This window comes from Thamnophis sirtalis, unplaced genomic scaffold (genome assembly GCF_051295495.1).
Source record: "Thamnophis sirtalis isolate CommonGarterSnake01/CBP01778 unplaced genomic scaffold, rThaSir2_p1.2 scaffold_5, whole genome shotgun sequence".
NCBI lineage: Eukaryota > Metazoa > Chordata > Lepidosauria > Squamata > Natricidae > Thamnophis > Thamnophis sirtalis.
This window is the reverse complement of record NW_028261385.1, coordinates 27,180,824-27,207,669: the sequence shown is the minus strand read 5'-3', so window position 1 is coordinate 27,207,669 and position 26,846 is coordinate 27,180,824. Positions and strand designations below refer to the sequence as shown.

General features: G+C 40.4%; 1 protein-coding gene across 2 annotated transcripts; it reads right to left on the bottom strand.

Annotated features, from left to right (window-relative positions):
* Positions 1 to 1,818: 1,818 nt before the first annotated feature.
* On the bottom strand, positions 1,819 to 20,138 carry FST (follistatin). 2 transcript variants are annotated; one of them, XM_087715485.1, is made up of 6 exons: positions 19,901 to 20,135; positions 17,633 to 17,824; positions 15,108 to 15,326; positions 13,075 to 13,299; positions 3,763 to 3,993; positions 1,819 to 2,980 (listed from the first exon to the last, which is right to left on the bottom strand). In XM_087715485.1, exons 1-6 carry the CDS (start codon positions 19,980 to 19,982, stop codon positions 2,898 to 2,900), a joined length of 1,032 nt encoding a protein of 343 aa, XP_087571611.1. In that variant the 5' UTR covers positions 19,983 to 20,135; the 3' UTR covers positions 1,819 to 2,897. The 2 variants fall into 2 exon arrangements, with proteins under 2 accessions (XP_087571611.1, XP_087571612.1); XM_087715486.1 differs by lacking the exon at positions 1,819 to 2,980 and adding an exon at positions 2,989 to 3,284 and having other exon boundaries at positions 19,901 to 20,138.
* Between the last annotated feature and the right edge of the window lie 6,708 nt (positions 20,139 to 26,846).

The following is a 26,846-nucleotide window of genomic DNA, read 5'->3' as shown; positions in this document are numbered from 1 at the left end:
GTGCCCTGCTTGAGGTAAGATTTGGTCCCAGTGGCATCTAACCAGAGCAAATACAAATTATTTTGTCTACAAAGAATCTTACAAATGTTGCAGCTTTGTCTTTTCCTTACATCCTTTCTGGGAAAGGAAACAGTTTTCCCTACTTGATCCTCTCCAGATGTGTTGGATTACAACTCCCCAAACAACCACTCAACATGGTCATATGTAGTCAACTACATTTGGGATTCGGGGAGTTGTAATTCATCACATTAATGGGCATAAGTTTGGAGAAGCTGCAACAGAGCATCTTTTGGTAAGCGAAAAGTCCCTTCGAGCCAAAGGCTTAATTCTCTTAATAGTTTAAATCCTTGTTCATGTTTTTATTTTTTATTTTTTAATTTCTTTCATCTAAGGAAGTCAGAGCACCATGCAGAATAGATTCTTTTCCTTTTAACCACAACACAATCCAGTGATCTAGGCAAGGCTGAGAGAAAGAGAGAATGACTGATTGAATAAGGGAGATATAATGCTGGACTTCAGGTTACTATGATTTAGCAGGATGTTTCCTATGTTTCTTATTCATGACCACAGTATGTTTTTTTAATAGAAATCTATTTAGAATTATTTGTAAAATAATTACTCCACAATAGGATTACACTAGGAAAAAGAAGGTGCAAATTAAATTGATGAATTTATATAGTTAGATGTATCTAATTATTGTAAGATGCACTGACATTAGCAAGTATTGCCCAATTGGCAAAAGAAAGTTAAGGACTGTATTGGTTGGAAACATGTGGAAGCAGCCTTCATCCTGCAGTGGATAGACAATGGCTAAAATGATGATGATAAAGTTATACTGATGCCTTGTGCATTTGAATGAGCTATCATAGACTAAATAGAAGATATAAAAATTAATACCATCTCAAGCAGATACTTTTTAGTAGTAGTAGATACATTCAGCTGTAGGCCATCAAGAACAATTAAATTATTATTATTAAAGTTATTATTTTAGGTTTTCATAGAATTGCTAGGTGTACAAAATATACAAGAGCAATTGCTCAACATAAAGGCTTAAATGTATTATTACAATTTCAAGATTACAGTGTCTGTCACAGAGAAACTTAATTATTACCTTGGCAAAATACCTCACTATAGAATCTCATGATTGTATGAAATAGAGATTAGTTCTATGGCTTTGAAGGAGGTTTACAATTACAGTGAAATTTTAAAGGTATAATGAGACACAAATAATGTTGTTTGATTAGATTTATATACAGCATTTTCTTTCCTCTAAGAAACAAGGAAATACACATAATTCTGCCCTCTTTTGATTGTTATCCTCACAACATTCTTGTGTTTTTTGGATTTTGAACTTTGATTTCTCTAGTCCTAAATCAACATCCAACCAGTATAGTATATTCATTCTTATTAGTCTCAATATGAGATAGTGAAAACATAGTAAATTGGGCTAGAGTCCCCTAGACTGTAAAAATACCTTTACATTAGAATGAAATATGTACAATGCCATGGGGCAGAATTTTCTTCTCATCAAGATTGAGTAATGAGGATAGATTAAAAATGATTGAACCTACATTGTTAGCACATTCCCAGACAACCATTAACTACAAACTCAGTTTTCAGCATACAAAATCTTCATTTCCTTCTTTGTTCTACATAGGTATCTTACAGTATTTCTCGTTTAGTCACCATTGGTCACCTGGAATGTGAATATTTTCCAGTGGAATCCAAATTAATACTGCAGGAATTTATTTAGCATTCACTTTAGATGTTTTATACCCAAGCATTGGTTGACTAATAATTGAATTCAATATACACAGGTTTGGGGGAAAGGATATCCATTTTTTATTTTTTTTCACTCATAATTATTTACAAATACACATTATAACTTTTATATACATTGCACATTTACATGGTAGAAAAGTACAAAACTATATATTTAAATGAATTTATATTTAACTTGTCATGTTTGAAAATATAAAATTGCCTCAGAAAAAGAAAGTATTATGAAAAGCAAGAAACTTGAACTGATAAAGCTTTGATATAATATTCTGTTAACATTTTGAATGTGAAACAAAAAGAATGCTTAAAAAATGGAACGCAGGACCATCTGCGAGGACAGACCTAATAAAACATTGATGTTCATGACAATGTATTTTCATTTTTATTCTTTTTCTTAAAAAAAGAAAATAATGCTTTCTTTACATTTAGCCACATAGCAACTAAAAAACCCTTCATAATCCGATCTTTGGGTTTGAATTATCATAGTACAATAAAAACGTTCAGGATTTTGAGATCCCATTACTACATGATACAATCAGAGAACATAGCCAGGGAAAGAGGTTTTGTTAAAGCTTTCCCTCTTTCCACCTCAAATATATACTTAACTCAGTTTACAGCGCCTTTTGGTCAGTCAAGATTCCTTGTAAACAAATATCCGAGGGATCATGTATTTATATACAGAATTGGCAAGAAGGAAACACAATAAATAGAAAATGTAACTGAAACTGTCATGCAAAGTTTTGTTAAAATGGAAAAGAGTTAACATTGGCAGAAATAAGGAGCTGAAAATTGTAATTGGGGAGGAGGGTTAGGCTCTAAGGAATGGATTTATAGTTTACAAGAAAAAAAGCTTTACTTTACAAGCAAGAGACCTCACAATAAATAACACAGCTCATCCCATAACGATTACATTTCTTCTTCTTCAAAAAAAGGTGTACAGTCAATCAGACTTCTTTAATGTATAAATTATAAAACATGACACAGTATAAATAAATGTCTACAAGATTCAACTATATGTATACTTCTTTCTTCCCCAAATAAATAAGCATACACTTATGTACAGTATGGACATTGTAATTCTTGCCCAATGGCTGTTTCAAAAGTGATGGAGATTTTTTTTACCACTCTAGAATGGAAGATATAGGAAAGCTGTAGTCCTGGTCATCCTCTTCCTCCTCTTCCTCAGGCTCTTCATTGATGGCTAGATAGGAGAATACAGGGGAGCTCTTGTTTAAATACGGATGACAAAGCGCAGAAGCTGTCTGTGCATGTTTTCAAAGCCCCCTGCATAGCCAAAATAGGATGTGGCATGTTTTTTAAAGCGTAGATTGCAGTGAGATGCACTTTGGCACCTGTGGTTATACAATAAAGTTGATTGTGGGTTTTGGTTTATTTGTTTGTTTGTCTTTTTGCATGTATGTGTAAAGTGTGTGTTACATAATCTATGAAGTCATAACTGCAGCAAGTTCTGGAGACTCAATGGCTCAGGTTTATTTGGCAGATTCCTGAAATTAGATAAAAAGTGCTCTTGTGTTCTAGGTTTTTAAACTGCTGTTGAGTCCTTCATTCAGAGGCCATCGTGAGCAGACAGCAGCCCACATGGTTAGGGGTTAAGCTAGTTTGGGAAGGGTTGAGGTGAGGGAACAATTAGGTTATAGCCAAGTGTTAATAAAGCAGGCAGCAAAGCACACTCAAGCAAACAATATTAACGGAAGGCAAGAAACAGCTAGGAAGATGCATTTAAGGCAACTTTCTGATGTTAGACACTTTCCTAAAAAGAGAAAGGACCCTCAAACATTTGATTTTTCTTCTCATCAAACACAAAGATTTCTGCATAATACATAAATCTTTCTACGTAAGATCTCACTACTGCATATTTTTCTTTCCTGTTTAATAAAGGTTAAATCCTCACCTATTCTAAGGATTTTTGTTTGTTTGCCTTCAGAAGATTAAAGTTCCTGCAAGGTTAAAAATCTCACTTACAGTTGCAAGATCCTGGGTGTTTTACTTCCAATAGCACACCCAGGGAACAGGCTGCTTCCTTCATGGCACACTCACTTGGATAAGTGGTGTTATCACTGGCACAGACAGCTTCGTCTGATTTGCTTTCTGGACATAGCTCATCACAAAGGGCACACCGTCCTCTGCCCACTCTGGAATCCCACAAGCATTTCTTCCCAGTGCTGCACTGGATGTCTTCACAAGATTTGGCTTCTATAAAGGGTTTTTATTAAAGAAAAAATGGGAAGAGATAAGGGTTAAAAGAGCAAAAGAAAAACAATGCTCTCAAAAATTGTGTGTGTGTGTGTGTGTGTGTGTGTGTGTTAGTGAATCCTCCCTCCCCAAATAGAGTGAAAGTAAAGGTGGAGAATTTGAATTATCACCAAGTGTTGGGGTAGAGGATAAGATCAAGGGTGCTACTAGGAAAGGCAGCTTGTGAAGGTGGTTGAATTCTTCAGCTGAAAAGCAAAATCACTGTGATTGCAAGCTCTATGGACAACACCTGAAGTGTTGCAGAAATGATGCCCAACCTTCAAGAAAAGATGCATAGACCAGTTCTGAACTCTGTATAGCACAAAATATAACAATTCTTCCTATTTCCTATTGGTATAAATAGTATTATGTGGATTTAATTCCAGCCAAGCTTGATGTAGAATCAGCAGAATTAGTAGGACTTGAGTATGACTAAAACTACTTTCGAACAACACTTGGGCAGGTTACCCCAAAACCATCTAATTCAACATATTTCCCAGACTTAAATTGGGGAGAGATGGGAAATAAAATGTTGAGAATCATCTTGTACTGTCGAGTAGCCTCAAAGACTGATTCTTTTTGACACTAAAAAGTAAAACCTTGAAAATTCCAGCTTTACAGAGGAACAAAAGAAATATTGACTGGGCTTCTTTTCCAGATAGGATGGAATATTCATTACAGAAAAGTCCTTTTAGCCTAAACCAGAGGTGTCAAATGCACGGCCCATGGCCGGATGTGTTGAGTGCTGGCCCCACCCATGCCTGGTTAGCAAAAGGGGAAAAAAGGTCACAATATGTCACGTGATGATGATGCTGTAACGACACAAGTTTGACACCACTGGCCTAAACATTTGCTCAAGTAGACATGTAATCTACGTTGGCTTGAAATTAATTTATTATTCTTTTCTCTTAATTTCAATTGGAGGGAATGCTTTTAAAAATGGTTGGAAAGGAGAGAAAGAACTTTAAAAATCTGCTTTTTAATTTCTGCCCTAGTGACAGTAATAATGTGATATATAGTTCTCAAGTTCTTAAGGTGGATTGTGGCCGGGGGTGCTTTATTATCTATAATGATAAACCAGTAGCAAACTATTTATCAATTTTATTTGCTGCCCATCTTGTGGTTCAAGGTGATTCTGAGAGTACTATGTACTGTGTTTTTCTAACGTGTGCAAATAAAAAGCATGCCAGATTTAAATAATCTAATGGCAGGAATGTTGCTAAAAGTTGAAATACCTTGTCTACTGTCTGATTATACTTTCTTTGCTTTTGTTGGCATGTCTGTGTGTGAGAGAGAGAGGGGGTGGAGGGAGAGAGAGAGAGAATGAAAGAGACAGACAGACAAACAGACAGTCAGATAGACAAAGACGGAGATCAGGCTATAGCAAGCTTGCAACTTGATTATTTAAAACTACTTTATGTGAAGAGCTGACTTTTAGCTGTGATAGGACAGCACTCATACATAGTTATGCTTTTAAAAATGGGGTATATATGGCATGATTTCAGTGTAACTATTTGACCTAAGAAAGGGCTTAGGATATCCAGAGCCATTCTGCAGCATTTGTCACCTAAGCTAAATGTGTCCCTAAACACATTAAGAGTTGTGTTTGAATAAACATTTAGAATTTAGCTTACATGATTCCTTATTTAATACTGGTTTCCCAAGCTGCTAGTCAGCAGATCGCCCTGCACTGCACAGGGCTCAGAAACTGATGAAGCTCATTTGATCTTGGATGTCAGTGCTCACAGTTAAAAAAAAAAATCAAAACACACACACACACACACACACACACACATTTTAAGTGAAAGGCAAATGGAGAAGAAATGCTTTGTTTCTTGGGGAAAATGACCTTTTTTCTTATCAAAGATCAGATGTCCTAGCTGACTACACAATCTAGATCTGCTTTTGCAGACTGGTGCCTTTTAGTTGTGTCTAGGCAACAATTTTCCACAACCCTGGAGGTCATTGAGAGTGGGATTTCTCAAAATTGCCTTTCCAAGGCCTTCCAGGGTTGGATCCAAAGAAGTAGGTACAGCATGACATTATTTAAAAAAAGCCATTTATAACATCTGAATAAATTTCTCTAATGTATAATCTGGTGAACAACTACTGGGTTTATCTCCTTGCATTGAAATCTCACAAGCTGAACCTCACCTATCAAGGCTTTCAGTTTATTATTTTCTGTTTCTGAGAATACCATTTGATACAACACACAAACATAAATGCAAGATATACTACAAATGAAATACTCTGTTTGATTTTGAATTCAAAAGAGGATTGAAAAGTTGCATTAAATGGGCAGATTAGCCTTTTGAAAAATCGGTCTATACAATCATCCTATTAAGTTTGGCAGTACTAACCTAGAATCTATGATTTAAGAATAGTAGTTGTAAAAGCACAACTATTTTGGAAAACTAGATATGATTCATCAGTGTGCAGCATCTTAAAAAGTAGGTTATTTAAATGGGGAAGTTAGGCATACATTTAAATCTCTTCCCTTGAAACCAAAGGAACATAGAAGCAAGTTAGAACATAGATAGCAACACTTATAGCCTGTGTTATAGCATTCTTAGGAGTCTTGTTTGCTATATTTGTTTAGTTTCCTCCCAAATCAGTTAGGGTTTAACTGCCTTCTTGCTTCTAATTATTTTTGTGAGGAGAACAATGATCTTCACGGGGGCACAGGAAATAGGCTGTGTGTGTATTTTTGTGTTATTGTGCACATGTGCAAATGCTTGCTCACATCACAATTAGATGTTAGACTCAGAAATATTCAATCCGAATCCTCAGGGTTTCACGTGGTCCCTAAAAGCTTTGCGTATAACCTCTAGAACTCTTGCAACAGTTGTTGCTGAACTTTAATATTTAATGTGACAGGTGATTACTCACCTGGGGAATACTTATAATAATGTTATGATATTAAATTACACAGCATTTACTCTTCTGATGGGTACTGCTTATATTGTGGAATGTCTTTCCTGGCTCGGCAGAGCATTCAAAGAATAAGTAAACTATTCCACAGACCTGTTTTAGAGGAATCAAGTCTTAATCCAAATGTAATTGCAATGTTTCTCATCTTTGACTGGGAAAATGATTTTATTTATTTATTTTCTACTTTATCAATTTATAAGCCACTTCAAGATGCTGATACAGTTTTGAAGATTATGTTTGATCATGGTTTTAGTACTTGCAGATGTCCCTTATATGCATGACCTGTTATTTATTATTTGTAAGGGAGAAAAGTGGTTTTGTATCAATCCAGTGTGTGTTTCCTAAGCTTCCTTGCCTAGTAAAATGTTTCCATTGGAATCCAGTTGAACTGAATCCTAAACCATGTGGTCAGAAAACGTCTTCAGAGACTTGGTATTCACAAGTATCACACATTCCAGTGGAATCAAGGCGAAAGACTAGTCTTTAATAATTGTTAACTGGATTTGGTGGAAAGTTTTTTGACCAAATTTTATTCTTCTGGATCCAAGGAGTGCATTCCTATGAGTTTTTCAAATATAAATTTGTATACAATAGCATTTTTCCATACCAAGGAAGTAGTTGTGATGTGGCAGATGTGGAGTGGAATGTTGGGCCAGGTTTTTTTTTCTATTTTAATAATTTGAAGTCAGAACTAGCAATTTTTGAAAATACCTACTTTTTCTTATCATGTTTGCCTCTTGCTATTTATTAGGAATGATTTAAACTCATCTACTTTTTTCCTTATTCCTAAATTAGTTAGCCAGTCAGAGATGGTATAATAGTTTTATCTGGCTTGTAGGCTTTGACTGTATAATGCCATCACTGAAGACAAGTTAGATAAATTCAGGATAAATGGCAGCAATAAAATAAATCTCTACACAAAGACCCAAAACTTTACACATTTTAGGTATTTGCAAATATATTATAATAAATTAAAAATGGACATTATTCAATATGGAAGAACATATGCAGATGGCATATGCTTCCAAAGCTGACAGCAGATTTATAAATATGAAATGAATAATCTGATTTGAGTGTAACTGGTTAAAATGGAATATTTCTATCTACCAGTGTCAATATAAATTATGCAAAAAAATCCCTCACCCTAATTAACTAGCACTGAACTAGGATTATTAAAAAATCAGGATACTTCATTCATTTCCGGAAAATAGCTGAAATATTTCTAAACCCAATCCTGATACATTATTGAGATCATGACAGGGAGCGATCCATTTCCAATCTTTTGGGTAAACACCCAGAACCGATTTATTCACCTAATCAACTTCTTCTGAACCATTTGGGCTTATTGCTGCTCCATCAGCAGCCATGAGAGAACAAAAGAAGGGAGAGAGAGCGTTTGTCATTCCTGGGACATTGCTCTGGCTGCATTTTAGTGGACTAGAAGTCAAACAACAGAAATGGAAGAGGTAACGGAAACCAGTGAAGGTGACTGATGAGAGTTGAAGAGTGGCTGAAAATTTGTGGATCAGGATCTATTAAGATATGTAGAGAGTAAAGAAGGGGAAATAAAACATCAGATTTGAAAGGTTCTGCTATTATAGCCCATCTTAATCAAATATAGTTCTAGTCCACCTTTGGAGTCAGTTTCCTGGTCTGGGTTATCTAGTGGGGCTGACATCAATCTTGCAAGCCTTATTATATTTTAGCTCTTCTTCTTACACTCCATTGAATTTGAGGGGAATTTCCCTCAGTAGCTACAGAATATTATCTTAACTTCTAGGATTGCAAGAAGAGTTCAGCTTTCTTTGCCTAGGTAACAGTTTTTGTGTATTTCTGTCAAAGCCATCCCTCTTGCTTTCTACAGGTCTTTAATATTAGCTTCTTATTATTTTTAATTATTTATTAATATTTATTGGCTGCCGAACTTCAGTGAATTCTGAGAGATGTACAAAATTAGGGGAAACACATTAGATCAATGCTTCTCAACCTTAGCCCACCTGAAGATGCGTAGACTTCAACTCCCAGAATTCCCCAGCCAGCTCTGCTGGGATTCTGGGAGTTGAAGTCCACGCATCTTCAGGTGACCAAGGTTGAGAAACACTGCATTAGAGGGAAAAATTGTGAATTTTCAAATTTCATATTGCTTAAAGTTGGAAGTATGGATTTTGCTATCTATTCAGGACTAGGGATCTTGTGCCCTTCCAAAAGTTACTAAACAATGTTTGCCAACAATCCTAGTCAGCACGGTTAATGCTAAAGTATTTTGAGAATTGTAGTTAGCTATATTATCTTAAATTAGGTGTCCTTAAACTTTTTCAGCAGGGGGCCAATTCATGGTCCCTCAGACTGTTGGGGGGGTCAGACCAGCTGGGTTTGTGTGGCTAGGTGGTCCTGTGACTGGGTGGGCATGGCCAATTTAGCAGTCCAAACAATACACAGAAATTAAATTTTAATTTGTTATGCTCCTGGGGGTGGAAAGCAGTTATTGAAAGAATGTGGCTGCCTTGGGATGTATATGAGGGACATGTGTGTGTGTGTGTGTGTGTGTGTGTGTCACTGCCTCCCCCCCCCCCTGAAGGCTGGGGAAACCAAACATGATCCCATTTTTGGTCTCCCGAGGCTCCACACACAGGGCGATGTGGGTGGGGCAGCCTTGTAGTCCCACGCGGGCTGTATTAATGGCTTCAGCGGCTGTTACGTGGGCCGTAATTTGAGGACCCCTGTCCTAAATATTGCTTAAAGCACTACCTGCCATCTTCTCTTTGAGGGGGCTGCATTCTACTTGAGACTGCTAATTAAAGAAACATGCTACTGGATCAATCTACGTTTGATAAATAAACATAATAATGATGTATTTGTAATTTACTGTCTATAATCTGAGATAGGGACATAAGGAGATTACAATTTTTGGTAATTTATACAGCCAGGGAGTTCTCTTGGCAACAATATGTAAGTGGTTTTTCCACATATAGAAATGGGTTGAAGTTAGATCTCTGTTAACTTACTGACCAAACTATCCTTCTCTGTTTTGATTTGTCATTTTTAAACCGGAAGTAATATTTCAGAGGAGAACATGTGGGCAAAACAAAAGAACCCCTACATAAGCAGTATGATTTTTCCCACTTCCCTGAGCTGATGCAAATAAGAGATTGAGCTAGAATCAGAAAGTTTCTGATTTCAAACTTGCTTCTCACTTTCACTCACTTTAAGGGACTTTTAGTAAATTACAGCATACTAAAAAGCAGAGAAATCACCTGCCAACAAAAGTGTGTATAGTCAAGGCTATGGTTTTCCCAGTTACAATGTATGGCTGTGAAAGTTGGACCATAAGAAAGGCTAAGTGTCAAAGAATTGAGGCCTTTGAACTATGGTGCTGGAGAAGACTTCTGCGAGTCCCTTGGACTGCAAGGCGATCAAACTGGTTGGTCCTAAAGGAGATCAACCCTGACTGCTCTTTAGAAGGCCAGATCCTGAAGATGAAACTCAAATACTTTGGCCACCTAATGAGAAGGAAGGACTCACTGCAGAAGAGCCTAATGCTGGGAAAAATTGAGGGCAAAAGAAGAAGGGGACGACAGAGAATAAGTAGCTGGATGGACTCATCAAAGCAGTAGGTGTGAGCTTAAATGGACTCTGGGGGATGGTAGAGGACAGGAAGGCCTGGAGGAACGTTGTCCATGGGGTTGCGATGGGTCGGACATGACCGCAACTAACAAGAAAGTAAATCACCCTCTCCAATTTGGTAAGATAATAACACTAATGGAATTTATGGCAGAGGGTAGACCTTCATATGTGGCTGAATCATCACTTTCAGCAGCCCAAGCCAACAGAGTCAATACTGAGAAAATTGGAAATTGAGCACATGAACATCTGGAGGGGCACCTCATGCCTAGTCCTCATGCATAATTCTTGGATAAACTACCCTTATCACCGCTGCCAAATTTTCAACACCAGGAAGTGATATATAAATATATCATCTTAATCATCTCTTATTTTTTTTAGCAGCATTAATTAATAAGATTACTTTAGGGGAAGGAAATTTCTCTTAAGACTTTTAGTTCTTCTCATTACTAGCACAGAATAGAACTAAAACTGTCACTATCTGGTAACGTCTTCTTCCAGCTTCACTCTCCACTGAGACCTACCTTTAGCATTAAGCAAAATAAGTTGGTTACTTTAAGTGGATTTTTTTTTAAATTGGGAACAATGACAAAATGTTGAGGGTAAAATGTATAATGCGGTCAACTTTCCCCATTACTTTATAAACTATCCTTAAGCAGTGTGTTAATCAGCTCTAGAAGTTGCAAGAGGAGAAAGCTGTACTCACGGATACCTACACAGGTAGCACAGAGAGCAAACAAGCATTGTAATGCCACAATACGAGATCTGCTTGTTTTGTATATATATTGTGACATCTCATGGATGCATGTAAGAGGTGGATCTTGTGTCACAATACTGCAACTTCACCATTCCGATAAAATTGTCAGATAATGTAGATCATTTGTTTACACTATGGAGCTTCCTCTATAACCTTAAGTTACCTTCTGGTGCAATGGGGAAGCTATCCCATTGCCAGTACTTAGATGCAATTCAAATCCCAGGTTGTTCAGGTTTTGAATAGGTAGTCCTCCCTTAACAGGCATTTATTTATTCAGCCACTGTTTAAAGTTATGAAAGTGCTGAAAAAATGGTAGTTACAACTAATGCTCCAGGTTTATGTTGTTCAATTACCCTACATTTAGGTGATCAAAATTTGGGCACTTGACAGCCCACCTTAATTAACAATTGCAACTCCCCACATTGGCTTATCTTCTCCCCACCTCTGCCTTTGGCCACCCAAAGGCATTGCTTTGCAAAGCCTCCCCAAAGCCTGGAGAACTCTTGGTGGCATTGCAGAGGTCTTCAAAAGGCCAGCAGCTTCTTTGGCTGGATGTGCTTCATCAGAAGAAGATGGTGAAGCTGGGACACTGGGGGAAAGCAAGGATGGATGGTGGTGGCAGAGTGCAAAGTGGCCAAAAGGGCAGTGATAGGGACAGAGATAGGCAGATGGGGAGAACTGAAGTGGAATCCAAACATGGCAGAGCATGGGGAATGTGCGGTCCTTGCCTAACAACTGGAACTATTAGAACTATTGTCACTAAGTGGTAGAGTTATGTGATGCTTTGCCTAATGATTGATTTGCTTAGTGATGGAAATTCTGGTCCTGGTTAAGGTCATTAAACAAGGACTGCCTAACGTGTAGTGAAAGGAAGCCCACTTGCCCCTTTGCCATCCCTAGCTTCAACTGCCTCCACGTGACATATACGATCAAGAGCTATTTCTCTCATAACATAACATTCCATCTCTCCTTTCGGAGGACCCTCCAGATGTGGAGCAATCCAAGCAACAATTCTCAGAAGCAAGGTAAGTGCCAGTGGCTTCTGGGGCAAAGAAGTCAGTTATATAAATAACTAATAACAATTCAGCTTCAAGGAAGAAAAGAGGTGGATTTGAACTGCTAAACTCTACTTTAGCAGTTCAAATCCATGTCTCTTCTTCTTTGAAGCTGATTGCTCCACATCTTGACAAAAAAGGGGCATGCATAACCTTTAGGAGATTTATAGAGTGCTCCTGGAGCTGCCCCCCCCAAGTGATCCATTTTTCATCAAAAAAAGGGCCCATTTTTTGCTCATTTTTGTTCTCCCCAGCTCTCAAGAGCACTCTGGAAGCCTCCTAAAGGCTATGCATGGCCATTTTTGCAAAGGGACAGGGTTTTGGGTGGCCCAAAATGTTGTATTCAAGGTATAAGACACACCCAGATTTTCACCCTCTTTTTTGAGGGAAAAAGGTGCGTCTTATACTCTGAAAAATACGGTATATTTAGCCATGCCACATCAAGTGTCTGAGAGATTCTAGTGGCTGTTTTAAGTCAAGGATCCTGGAATTTCTGCTGATATTTGCTGGGGGAATCTAAAAACAATAACTATTGAGAAAAATAGCCAGGAAAAAAACAACTGAACTAGGTTTGTGCTACGTAATAAGGATTCCAGATCAGTTGGAAAAGCTTTCCCCTTCGTGTATTTTCTCTCATTTTAAAAATAAACCTGTAATCTCTTGTTCCATGGTACTTACTGACACATTTTCCTTCATAGGCTAGGCCAATGGATCTTCCAAGCAGGCAAGTAGCTTTTCTTAGATGACAGGCACTTGCGTATGTTATTCCATCATTCCCGCAGAGATACTGTTCAGGTAGAGTTGGCTCAGGGCAAATCCGATTGCATGTCACACAGTTGGCATTATTATTTTGATCAACCACACATGTGGAACTGCCTGGGCATAAAACATCCCTACATGTCTCTGAAATAAACGGTAGGGAAAACATTGTGAATAATGAGAGCATCTGAGCCATCAGAATAGACACAAATAGCAAAAACTGAAAAAGCTTTAATTAAGCTAAGGCAGTAAAAGACCAGCAACCTTTTGAATTTTCAGGTAGTTTATACTCTAGCTGTTAAATGGATGACCTAGTAAATGTAAGGTCCTGGACTTGGGATCAGTGATTTACAACCTAGTAACTCTAACGATCATCCTAGAAAAAGCATTAGGACTTGGCATCTATCAAAGTGCATAACCATGAAGAACTAATCCACAATGTCACAATGGCTTTTCCCTTCCTTGTCACCTACTCCCTAGCCAACAAGAATGAGAAGCTGTAGCTTCAGCTGCTCCAAACTGTTCCACAGCATCTGGAAGCAATCGGGAAGATCTCCAAGGAAGGGGTCTCACGCTAATAAGTGGGTATTTTTGCCTCCTCCAAATCTAAAACTGGCATATGAACAAACTTTCAAGGCTGCTAATATATGGGAAGGACCACAGTTTGTATCACCGAGTCCACAGTTTAATTTCCAATTTTAATAGGAAGGAAAATAGGTTGTGTACTTTTTGAGAACTGGTATAAAAACTGCTGATTTGTATTCTTGGCATGTGTTTTTTTTTTTCTTCTTCTCTCCTGCCAGAAGATGCAGTGCAACCATCAATGTGGATGACTTCAAGGAGATATTAGACACAGGGCAGCCAAGGTTATCAGAAAATACCATCTTAATCGCTATGAATTATAGCCAAAATTGTAGGCAATTACTTGGAAATGTGGTCAGGATGCTATTATTGCTTTTGTGTGTTTGCTACTGTGTCCCCATGAGATGTTTATGGAAACTTAGACAGCCCCGAAGTTTGAAACAATTTACTTGCAAGTGAAAAGGCAGCTTTTCAAGGAGCAACTATCTAACATTTTCCCTCATTTTTAAAAAACACTTGCAGAATTTCATCATCTCAAGATTTTCTATTCTGTTCTGCTGCAGAAATATAAATATGTTCTATAGGAATGGCATTTGGTTACTTAGTAAAGCCTTTTCCAATCTGGGCATTCTCTAGATGTGCAGATTTCAGCTCCCAGAATACCTCAGCTGGTGTGGAATTACTGAGGATGCTAGGAATTGAAAACCACATTTGGGTGCAACAAGTTTGACAAGACTATGGTAAAATTGCCCATCCCATTGTCTGTGTTTAGAACATTACCTTTGTGTTATTATTTTGTAAATGGGAAGACAATTCACAACCTGTTTTCTCACTGAGTCCAGAGGTAGTTTTCAGCAGGTTCTGACCAGTTCTGGAGAACTGGTAGAGGAAATTTTGAGTAGTTTGCAGAACCGGTAAATACCACCTCTGACTGGCCCCGCCCCCATCTATTCTCTACCTCCCGAGTCCCAGCTGATAGGGAGGAAATGGAGATTTTGCAGTAACCTTCTCCTAGAGTGGGATAGGAATGGAGACTTTACAGTATCCTTCCCCTGCCACGCCCACCAAGCCATATCACACGCACCAAGCCATGACATGCCCACAGAACATTAAAAAAATTGAATCCTACCACTGACCGGGTCCTATCATCGTTCTGCAGAATAAGTGGTTTATGGGATTTTCTATACATCAGTGTTACCCAACCTTGGCAACTTGAAGATGTCTGGACTTCAATTCCCAGAATTCGCTGGCTGGGGATTCTGGGAATTGAAGTCCAGACATCTTCAAGTTACCAAGCTTGGGAAACACTGCTATACATGCTTTCCATCCCTGACTCTAGGACTTAGAAAATAAGGTTACTGTAAACATACTTTTGCATTTGCCCTGATACTGGATTTCAAGATCTGGTTGTTCTTTACATTTGGCTTTCAGGAGGGCACACTCATTTTTGTAGGTTTTCCCATCCAAGCCACACACAGGTCCCTTCCATGTGATATTTGAGCAATCTGGAGCGCAGACACACCGAGGTTTGTTCTTCTTGTTCATTTTACATTTCTTCCCAGGTCCACAGTCCACATTCTCACAGGTTTCTAAAAGAGGAAATGGAAGGGGAATGGAGAGAAAAGAGTTGGACAGGTAATATGAAATCCAAAAACATTGTCTAAGAACATCTAAAATTCCCATCACAATTTCATAGGCTACACATGAGAATATTGTTGAATCACAAAATACTATTTTCCCCAATAAAACTATATTTAAAAAAATCAAACACAGAGGTTTTCCATTTTCTGAGCAGATCACTTGCAAGAGACTATGAAAACTGCACTAATGATGCCTACAGTGATGCTGAAGTCACAAAATAATGAGAGTGCCCTCTTTAGAAAATTAGTTTGTTAACTTGCAGTGAAATGATATGCAATTTTACCTACAAAAACAGTAGTAGCAGTTTAAAACCTCTCTAAATACACTTTGGCTCAGGTCCTACTTTGCATTAGCATATGGCTTGTTTGACTTTGATTTAGGGTGTTATATAGATCCAACTGTTACAAAGTGCAAGCTATGGTTTAGAGCAGTGTTTCTTACTCTTGACAACTTTGAGACAGCATGGCGAAATATGGAGTTGAACTCCTCAGATCTTAAAGTCAGGGCTAAGAAACATTGGTTTAGAGGTTATCATATTGTGGGAGCTCATCTTTGGTTTCTTCTATGGCTTAGCAGGATGAGTGAGTTCAGACTCTGAACAGATAGAATAGATTAATCTCCCATTACGCTGATAAGTACTATATATGTCAAGGTGACTAATTTTCATCAAGGAAACACTCTGAATGCCAGTTGGGAGACAGGATACCAAAGCTGCCTTATTTTTGTTTCAGCCGCCTCCTCTATCTATCCCATCATTCAGTGCAATAACATCTCTGCTCATATGGTGCCCTTGACATGAGCTGAGTTTGTTCTCTAACATCCTTCATGCTGAAGGTTACTGGAGCAGAGATTTCTCAACATTGCAGGGTGAAAAGCTTTGGTTGAAATACACAGTTTTTACTTTTAGCAAAGCATCCTGTTCATGATGCGTGTGCCACACTAAGTTAAGTGACTTCAGAGCTGCATTTCCATTGTAACGTCTCCTAGCTTTCTTTAGTACTATCCTGCTGGCACCAAGAACACATCAAACATAAAATTCTCATATACACACCATTCTTTATTTCAGCTAGGTCTGAAATTTGTTTTAAATGCTAGGGCATTTAAACGCAGGTAAAGGGTTCTACTGGAGGGCAGGAACCCTCTCCTTACAACAAGCTTTCTGATGCAACTGGAAGCCTATCCTGTTAGAAAGCTTGTTTTACAAAACTTAAAAAACACAGAGACTGTGATTAAGAAAGTCACAAATAAACCTGCCTGAGAAATAAGATGCCTGGAGAATAACTTGAGCAAAGACAAAATACCTTTCTGGGTGAGCATACCAAGGACCAGAATGGGGGAGCAGGTCAAGTCATGTGGCTTTCAATCAGTTGAGTCATGGGGGGAAAATATGTACTTTGAAATAGCCTTAGTTATGATAAGGAAAAGAAAACACTCCACTCAAATTACCTTCTAATTTGGGCTCAATATTTGAATGTATTCTTTGTATGCAGAATTGTGAGCTTAGGTGAGAGGAAGGTCTATTTCCAGTTTGATTCCTGCCATCCATCCAAATGGATGTCAGGTCAGTTGGGCAGGTAGAACACAATCCAAACCTTTTGGGTAGGTTTCTTGACAACAATACATGGTCTCCTTGGATAGGCTCTCCTGTTTTACTTCCCAGTCTTGTCTACAGCTCTGGCATTCTCTGCTAGCCCCTCATCCAAGTAGTAATCTCTTCTGATCCTGTTTCTGATCAGCCTAGGATTGTTGTTTTTTTATATAGATCAACTAGTCAACTAGTATTACAAGAACGGCTCTTGGAAATTCTAAAATCCAGTACCATTCATTGTAGAGAGATAAGATAATTCAGAAGCCTAATAATTAAAATTGATATAACACAGAGTCCTACGTTGTAATAAATGCTTTGATCTGACTACACTTTCGGGTTTTCCAGTGAAGAGAAGAAATGCTCAAGCACAAGTTCCACTGGATTTTGTATGTTCTATGTACAATCCTTGGCACTGAAAATAATCTTGCCTACCCTTTCCTTATGGGAGGAGACAGCAATTCAGCAGTGTAGTTTGACATCTTCAGGGACAGAGACTACATTCCTCATGGTAGAGCTAGGGAACCTCTGTATCTAATGCTACCCATGTAAAGGCCATACTAGGTTGAATGAACGAAGATGTTTCAATCTCTCTTCATCCCCTCTCCTCTCTTCATCTTTTAACTTACAAGCCCTTTCAAGAGCCAGACCATTCTTAGCAGCACCCACCTTTGCAGGGGATGCAGTTGGGGGCCCCTCCGCTAAAAATCATCCATTTGAAAAGCACGTGGTCGCTGACATCCTCCTCCGTCCAGGCAGTGGTGAGCCTCCCTGTCTTGCAGCACTCTTCCTTGCTGAGACCGTTTTTGTAGAGGACCTGGCAGCGACCATTCCTGGCTTGCCGGAGCCAGCAATTCCCAGCTAGTGCAGGAAGAGAAAAAGGGAGAGGGAGACGCAGCCAGCTCAGTGTCAGTTACCAGTGACCCAGACATAACACGTGCGGGTTTAATTGACTTTTACTAGACTGTTTACTTTTATTTGTCCCGTTTCATAACCTGAAGCTACTCCTCTGAATCAAACGGAAGCGCTGTTTCAACAACTTGATCAAACCCGTTCGACGCCTTGTTATTCCAGCCGGGGAAGGTAGACAACTGCCAGCAATTTCAGAGGGGGGGGGGGTGGTGGTTAAGGGGGGGGGGAAAGAGGGGTTAATTGCGCACGGCAAGGTCTTGAAATAGACCTGGAGCATCAAAAGTGCGTGTCTCTGGGTGTGCGTGCGCGAGAAAGAGAGTTATTGCGATCGACGAACCTTCCTTTTCTACCCATTCGCTGATCTCATCAACCCAGCTCCTCTGTTTATAAACTACCTAAACCGATAAACAACTTTTTAACACTAAAAACAAGTTTTCACAATAAACTTAACGGGGAAATCTCACTACAACTGCTCCCACCCTCGTCAATCCCGATTCAGTAGGAGCGACAGATCCTAGCAACTATAAGGCGCGGGTCGTTCGAAAGATCTGAATTTCGCCTATTTCAGAAGGAAAAAGAGAAGAGAAGCAGAGGGGGAATGAGCGTTCAAACTGCATACGCACTCCAGCAGCGATTTGCAGCTCTACCAATGGGATAACGTAGAAGGACGTGTAATAGACAAGTTGGCATGGACTTTATGGAGAAAACAGCAACGCGCGCGCACTTACACGCACACACTGACACCAACAACCTTGAGTCTGTCTGTTACTGTGGGAACCGAGCCAAAAACACTGATCTGACCCATCGCCCTATTCCTTGAGATAATCTAGAGAGGAACCAGTTCTTCGTGAATCATCAGTCTGACCTCCAAAACAAATGCAGATCAAACCGAATTTGTTTCTTTACACCACAGGGTGCCAGGCAGAACCGACGCTACTCTCACGCCCCAACATCCACCCACTTCAAGGTAGTACTAGCACCACCACCAAGGGATCTACCAGTTAGGAAGTTCTTTTCATGACTACTTGCTTAAAGTTGCAATGGTGCAACACGGAAGATAAATGTATGGATGGGATATAACCATCAATTATGGACTTAATGTCATTAATCTCTCTCTTTCAGACAACGCAAACCAATTGGGGCGGAAGGGGCTATTTTCAGTTTCCAGAAGTTGACTTTCGTTTACTGTGCTTTAAACGAAGCCCAAAGTTGCAAATGCTAATCCGAACCCTTCACTCGCTTACCTGGAATGGAAGCAAGTTCCAATGAACTGAAAGTGGTGGTGGGGTGTTATTCTGGAAACGCTCGTCTAGATTGGCGTTGCAAGTCATGCTTGCAGTTGTGAAACCCACCCCTCCGAAGTTCATTCCCAGAGTGGCATGAAACGTGGAGGCACAAAGAAAACCCTTCAAACTTTAAAAAAAAAAATCTTTTTTCTTCTTCTCCCTTTTTCTCTCTCTTCCCCCCCTCGCCCCCGCCAGGAACCCGCGCCCGGATTTGTGAGAACTAATGCGAATATTATTTTGCACCCGTGGAAGGAAGCGGTCTCGGTGATTTTTTAAAAAAGAAATGTAAATAAGCGGATAAATCACAGGCAGGATGGAACCTCCGTGTTGGCCAAACTCGGAAAAGTTCTCAGCGGATGCTGGAAGTTTAAGCCAGGCAACAGCGACGCCAGCTTTTTTAGAAAGCCCTTTAGAGCTAATGATGGAGAAGGTGATTAAGATGATAAGGCTGACGGGAAGAGGGATTCTCTGTCCAGCGAATCGTGGGTTTTCCTTTTCCCCAGTCTCCGCATTCCCAGAAAGCCCCCAAAGCAAAGCGAACCTAACTAAGCCAAGTTGGAAACCCCCGGAGACTTCAGTGGGAAGCTCAGTCTGAGTTTAGGACGGGGGCTTTAAACGCGTGGGGTGGGTTGAAGAAGGTAAAGGCGTCGGGTGAGCTAGAAAGGGAGTGCTAGAGGGACCTAAAAGAGATTAGACAGAGGCACACCAGCAAAGGAAAAATGTGTGAATTGTAACTTACCTTGTGCTGTTTGATCTTCTATGAAGTGGCAGAAAAACATCAGGAATAAAACCATGCCCGGAAAGATTCTCTGGTTTAACATCCTTAAATTACTTTTCCCTCCAAGTGAACGAGAAGAACGCAACCTCGAGTGGCAAGAGTCAGGCGAGGGAGAGAAAGAGCGATCACGCCCGTCGCACAGCCTGTGCTTATGATCGCTCTATCTATTGAATGAATGTCAGCCTCTGAATGCTGTCTGGCTTTAAATCGAATGGGGTCTTAGTTCTGCGGTGGGCGGTCTTCTAATGTGTGTGTGTATATATGTCTGTGTGTGTGTGTGTGTAGGGGGGCAGTATTAAAGAAAGAGGCAGGGAGGGAGGAGGGAAGGAGGAGGGTGTGTGTATGCGCGCGCGCGTGCTCGGGTGGTGGGGGGAGATTCAAAAAACTTCGGCGTGAATGTGAATCCCTTTCCGATTATTTGTCTCCAAAGGTGCGCGCGCACGCGCGTGGGTCCATCCACTGCTTCCACTCACTCCCCCCCTTCAGCCTTTCCCGCGGCTTTGATTGATCCCATCGACTGGAGAATCGCTGGGGTTTTGGCACTCAGCGGGATCGGGAAGGCAGAAGTGGGTTTGCGCTCGCTGCCAAGCGGTGGGTTTTTAAGGGGAATTGAGTGTGGGAACCCAAAGCCCAGGCTCCCCGTTAAAGAGGAGGAAGGAAGAAAGAAGGAAGGAAGGAAGAGAAATGCTTTCTTCCCCGCAGGCGAGGCGCCTGGGCACGCGAAGACGCAGGCGAGACCCTTCCCTGCAAGGACTCCCGGGGCTGTTTTCCATTGGCAACCGCCAGCTTCACTTCGCTCCCGTGGGGGGGGGGGGGGCAGAGGCGCGACCCAGACTATCCCGCCGTGTTTCTCCGTCGCTTTCTCCCAAATCCCGCGTGGGACCTATACGGCGACGGTTCCGCGACGGCATCTCTAGTCTGCGGGGGCTGGGACGTCCAACGACCTACGCTTCTAATGCGGCACGGAGCCGTCCCCTGTGCCCACTTTGCCCCCGGGCGCCCTGCGAACGGGCTCCTTCCCCTCAGTTAGCCTTCGCACCCCCCCCCCCCCACCACGCTCCCCGCCCAAATGTTGTGGCTACTCCTCGTAAATCTCCAACCCTCACACCTCCAAACAGTAGTTAAGTGTCTGGCGCGCCCGCATCTCCCTCTCTGGGACTCGTCAAAAACAAATCAGAGTTTAATGCCCGGTTTAATGTCCCGCGTGTTAGCCTCTTGACTCGAGGGCGTCTGGAGCGGGAGCGGGGAGGCGACGTAGGCGGTCCTCTTTCGGCTCCGAATGAAATAATAAGGATTCTCGGCCATTTAGGAAGGACGCGCCTGGAGCGGGCCTAATGAACTTTCGCGGCGTTACTCTATTAAGCGCCGTCTGGCAACTCTTCCCTTCTTTCAAGAGAGTTGGCGGGCTCGTTCCTCATAACAAAATTTTTGGCACTGCTGAATGAAACCAAATAGGCGATATTTCCTTTTTATACCAAATAGTTACTTAACTGGGGGGTGGGGGACGGGGGGATTGGGGCGTGTGGATTCAAAAAGCCGCCTCTTTAAGTAAAAACAATAAAATAGAAAGGGAGGGGGAGGAGGAAGAGAGGAAGAAGAAGGAGAGGAAGAAGAAGGAGACTATTGCCTGCTCCAGAGCCCCTTTGCTCCCAGCCGTTACCAACAGGCAACAGACTGCAAATTATGCAGACAGAAATTCTTGCCTATTGCCAGGTCACGGTGCTTTCTTTCTCCTGAAGTCCGGGTGACTTCCCCCCCTCCTCTCCTTCCCCTTCCCATTCAGACCCTTCCCGGTCTGCTCCCGCCTTCCTTACCCCGGTCTCCCCAGTGTCTCTTTCCCCGTCCCCCCCCCCCTTCAAATGCCCCGCCTTGCAACTGCAAATAACTCAGTGATAACAGATTTTTTTCCACCAACTGCAGGAGATAGTGCTAATCTTTTAATAAAAGATCCCATTACAATAGGATCTGTCTGGACAGACTATAATAGATCTAGAAATACAGCCGTGCTAATATTAGAAGACAGTTGTTTGGGTGCCTCAGACTGCGCTGTAGTCCTAGCTTTGAAAATGGGCAAGAATCACAATACAATGCCCAGCACCCACAGTCAAAACCATTCACAACCAGACTGGTAAATGACTGATCTGTTCTTGTATTTTTTCTGGGGGGGCGGGGGGAGGAATGGAGGGATGGGGTGAGGTGGGGGTATATTTTGTGTTTGGGGGAGACAGACATTGTGACCTTTCCTATCAAGCTGTGGGGCATTTTGGTTACTTCAGAAGCTTCTTAGCAGTTTACATCCTTCCCCCCCTCTCCGCCTTCCCTTCCCATTTAGTACCACTACACTCCTCTCTTCCCTGGAATATTAGCCTTAATGTGGGGTTCTTGGGCGCCCTCTTATGGTAGATGGCATTCTCAATTAATAAGGGGAAAATAAAACCCACAGGCCTCGTGCAGAAGTTATCACATTCTTGTTCCCGAAAGAATAAAAAGCAGTGGTAAGGTTTGAGATGTTGATATCCTAACATGGTTTGAAGTCCAACCCCTAACTTTCCTCAACAGGATGCGAAGAAGAAAAGTTTACTTTGCAAGCCCTGGCTGACGACTTGCAAATGTATTTCACTCTGCAGCAATAACATCTTAACTTTCTGATTTTGCCTTTATGAACCCCTATTCCTAAGTTGTTAGGGATCAATGGGGAATGTTATGGATGGATTTTCTGTTCTCTCTCCAGGTTCTCTTGATAAAGGCACAAAAAGCAGTTGATGTACATCCCTTGACGTTTGCTATCAGGAGAGCAGCATGAGATAGAAAGTCTGCAAGTTATCCCAGCTCTCCATCACAGACAATATAGACCTGGCTTAAACACCACCTATATCTCTTTCCTGTTCCATCATCACCTCCAAATTTTCAAAGATCTTGCCTAATGAAGAATTTTTGGAGGATTGCATACTAATAAAAATACTGTTTTAAAATATGTATCATCTTCAATATGCCTGTTTTTGCTTTACAGACATCATCATCCTTTACCTACTTATTTGGAAGGAATCCCCTTGAACTCAGTAAGGGATCTGATGTTCAATGAAGAATGCAAGAAGACATAGATAGATAGATGATAGATGATAGATAGATAGATAGATCAAATGATCCAAGACATTTTATTGCCTGAAATAAAGATGCTCCTACTTCCTTTCAAGTATAGTATAGGAATGTGATGGCAAAGCTATGGTATGCGTACCAGAGGTGGCATGCAGCACCATCTCTATGGGCGCACAAGCTGTCGCCCCAGGTCAGCTCTGCGCACATGCGCAGAGGAAGGGTACGTGCATGGGGCACCAAAATGCATGCATGGGGCAGGTCGTATGTGGGGGCTGCATGCACATGCGGGGGGATGGGGTACATGTGATGGGCACACATGCAAGGGGGCACAGGGTGCATACACACACATTGCATTTTGGGGGTTCGGGAATGCACATATTTGCACTTTGGGCACTTGGTCCGGAAAAGGAAAAGGTTACCCATCACTGGTATAGAAGGATTGGTAGCTGAGTTTGACTTAAATAATTGCGTCTTCCACGCATCTGAGAGTAATCAACTAATTTAGAAGAGCTGTGTGAATATTTGATATGGAAATTCAGTTTGAAGGCAATTCAATTGAACTCTTCAAATTTCTGAATGAAGCAGGAAATTGATTCCAATTATTGTATCAAACACGTTGACTTGGGGTTGATATGGACAATTTTGGAAACTTCTGGGTATTTGCAGAAACATTTTTTATGAGTTGACTGGAAAATCAGATTGATCGAATGAGGCAACTTAATTCAAATGTCCAATTTCAATTGATTTATTGAATCAATAATTCAAATCATGCTTTATGCAGGTGTTTAGGAGGTGAAGAAACAGCTTTATGTTTTCCAAAATCCAAGAAGGGAAATAATTTAACAGACTCAGAAGGAATGCTTCCTAAGAGTGTTGCTTTACTCCCCCAGAACACACATATACAGTACAAGTATATGTGAAGCTATGGAAGTTGCTTCTAGATGATGGAATGAGCACCAATGGACAGGCTTAAAATGATCCATGAGAAGACATTTGGACAAGGTTACTTATATTTTTGATCAGGAGTTGTGGCTCTTAAATACAGGACAAAATTATCTTCATTATGCTTTCCTTGTAAGAGTGGTATTTATATCACAGACTTGTGCTGGTGAATAGAAAACACAGGAGCTCACTTTGAGATGTGCTTACTTCTGATTGCACAAGTTTATCAAGATATACCCAAAGTATGAAGTATGAAGTTCTCCAGATGTTCCTGAACAACTAGAATTCTTCACTGTGATCATGCTGAATGTAGCTGTTAGGAATTGTTCAGCATTTCTGGAGGACCATTGTTTCCCATGCCTGATACAGAATTTTAACAAATGATCTTCTGTCTGCTGGAATGCAACTTTTCAAATAGTAATGTCAATAATCTTGCAAAGTAGAGTTATCATTTAGGAATGGAATTGGAATTGGAATACGTAATAAATAAGAGCTACTTCATGGCTTTACTTGATTCTTTTGTTCATTTTTTAAAATTTCGCTATGCCAGTCTGTCACAAACAATAATAAAACTTGAAAGCCTGTCTAACATTTTATTCATTAACTTGGGCAAGGAAAATTTCTAAACTCCAGCAGGTGAAATCGGAGTTTGTGTTCTGAAAATAGCCCTAAATCTGCCCTTTCCCACATTCCTTACCCATTATATCACTGTTGGTCAGCTTTGGATCCAGTTCTACAAGGAGTCTTTACCTTCTTCTGTTCATATGGACAAACGGAAAAACAATAAAGAGCCATCATGGCCCACAGAAAATAAGACCTCTCTGTACATTCCAGTTTCCAGCCTAGTGCTTTAAACCTCTACACTAAAATGATTTTTGTTAACATACTAATATCTACCTTAAATGCAACCACCCTAGAATGAAAGCCATTGCCTTGTCTTTTATTGTTTTGACTTCTGGAATAACTTCCTGCAGCCTGAAATCCACCTGATATGGTGCATATGGAACTTTCTCCCTCCAACTGGTGGGCTTTCTGGGAGCCATAATCCCAATACATCAGCAGGTTGAGGAAAATTAAGTTAAATTTTCAAGGTTGCCTCTACCTCAATATTAGGGCGGCATTGTATTTTATATTTTTGTAGTAGTTTTATTATTCTTTTGTTTCTCAACCACAACATGCAAATTACAGTAAAACCCACTCTAGATGCGATTGTCCAACAGGATACAAGAATGTCACTATTCTCAGACTGCATTTTCTCCCTGAAAAGCAAGCTTGTTTGGGAAATTTATACATTTTAATATGCCTGGCAGGATTGTGAGTAAAATACAAGAAAGACAATGTTTTGTGGGGAAATATAAAGTGGAATCATAGCCAATATTTCTTTATGAGGAATCTTATTGTTGAAGTTAATTAGCATTGGCTTTAAGAAACAATAAGGATTTTCCTCCCAGCTGTATCATGACTTATAGCAGCGTGACAATTGTTTTTGGAAAATTCTAATTTTCTTGGGACTTGGCTTGAGATTGGTTATACCTTGTTTTACTAAGAACAGTTTGCAAACAAGAGGTGTAATTTTTGAGAGCAGGAGGTAGGGAAATACTCCTGCACACTTGTAGAAATTCCAGAGGCAGCTAGGAAGATATTTCCTTCTTAGGAGAATTCATCTGAATTTACTTAATAATATTTGCCACAAATGTTATTCCTTCCCCTTTTAATCCACGGTAATTAAATACAAAACCAAGGTAGGCAATCTTTGGATTATTTAATTGTGGACGGTGGGAAGAATGCATAGGCAATTATGTTGGATAGAGGCAGTGATATAAAGTAGGCAAGGGTTTGTCACTTGCAATGAGATTAAAATCTGTCTTCCCCCATTTTAGACTTTCAAACTATATGAAAACTATTTTGGAGTTTATCGTACAGATTTATGTTTCCTTCTTCATATACTGAAAACCAAACTACTGATTCTTTGGCAGCATGATGAAGGTGAGGTGACAGCGTTGTCAGATGAAGGGATACAGGTACTCCTTGACTTACAAAGATTTTTAGTGACTATTCAAAATTACAATGGCACTGAAAAAAACATTGTACAATCATTCCTCACACTTATGATCAACACAACATCCCTACAGTTACGTGATCAAAATATGGAAGCTTGGAAACCAACGTGTATTAATGATGGCTGCCCAATGATGATTGGACAGAGGTGGTATTCTACCGGTTCGGACCAGTTCGCCCGAACTGGTAGCAGAAATTGTGGGTGGCCCCACCCACCAGCCTCGGCTCTACGGCATCCTATTTAGGCCCTTTTTTCAGCAAAAGCACATGCACGGGAAGGCTGTGCACATGCACGCCCACATTTGCGAACCAGTAGGGAAGATAAGTGAATACCACCCCTGATCTTGGGATTGTGTTATCACCATTTGTAGCCTTCCCAAGGGGCTTTCATCAAGCAAAGTCAATGAAGGAAAGCTGAATTTGCTTAACAATTACATGATCCATTTAACAACTGTGATTATCTTAACAACTATGGAAAAATGGTAATAAAACTGAGCACAACTCATTTACAAACTGCCTTGCTTAGCAACAGAAATTCTAGTTCCAATTCTGGTTGTGAGTCAAGGGTTACCTATACTTCAAATTGCAGGGTGTCCAAATATGACGGATATGAGTCACGTATCCTAAGTTATAAGCTGTCATATTTTGTTCTGACTAGTTTCAAGCGATTATGGCTTCTAGGCCATAATTATGATTTAGCATTGTGTATGAATTTAAATGTGGCTTCTTAACCATAAGGAATTGCTTCCAGATTGTCCAGCAATAACAAAGTTAAAACTGAAGGATACATACATACATGCACACATACATC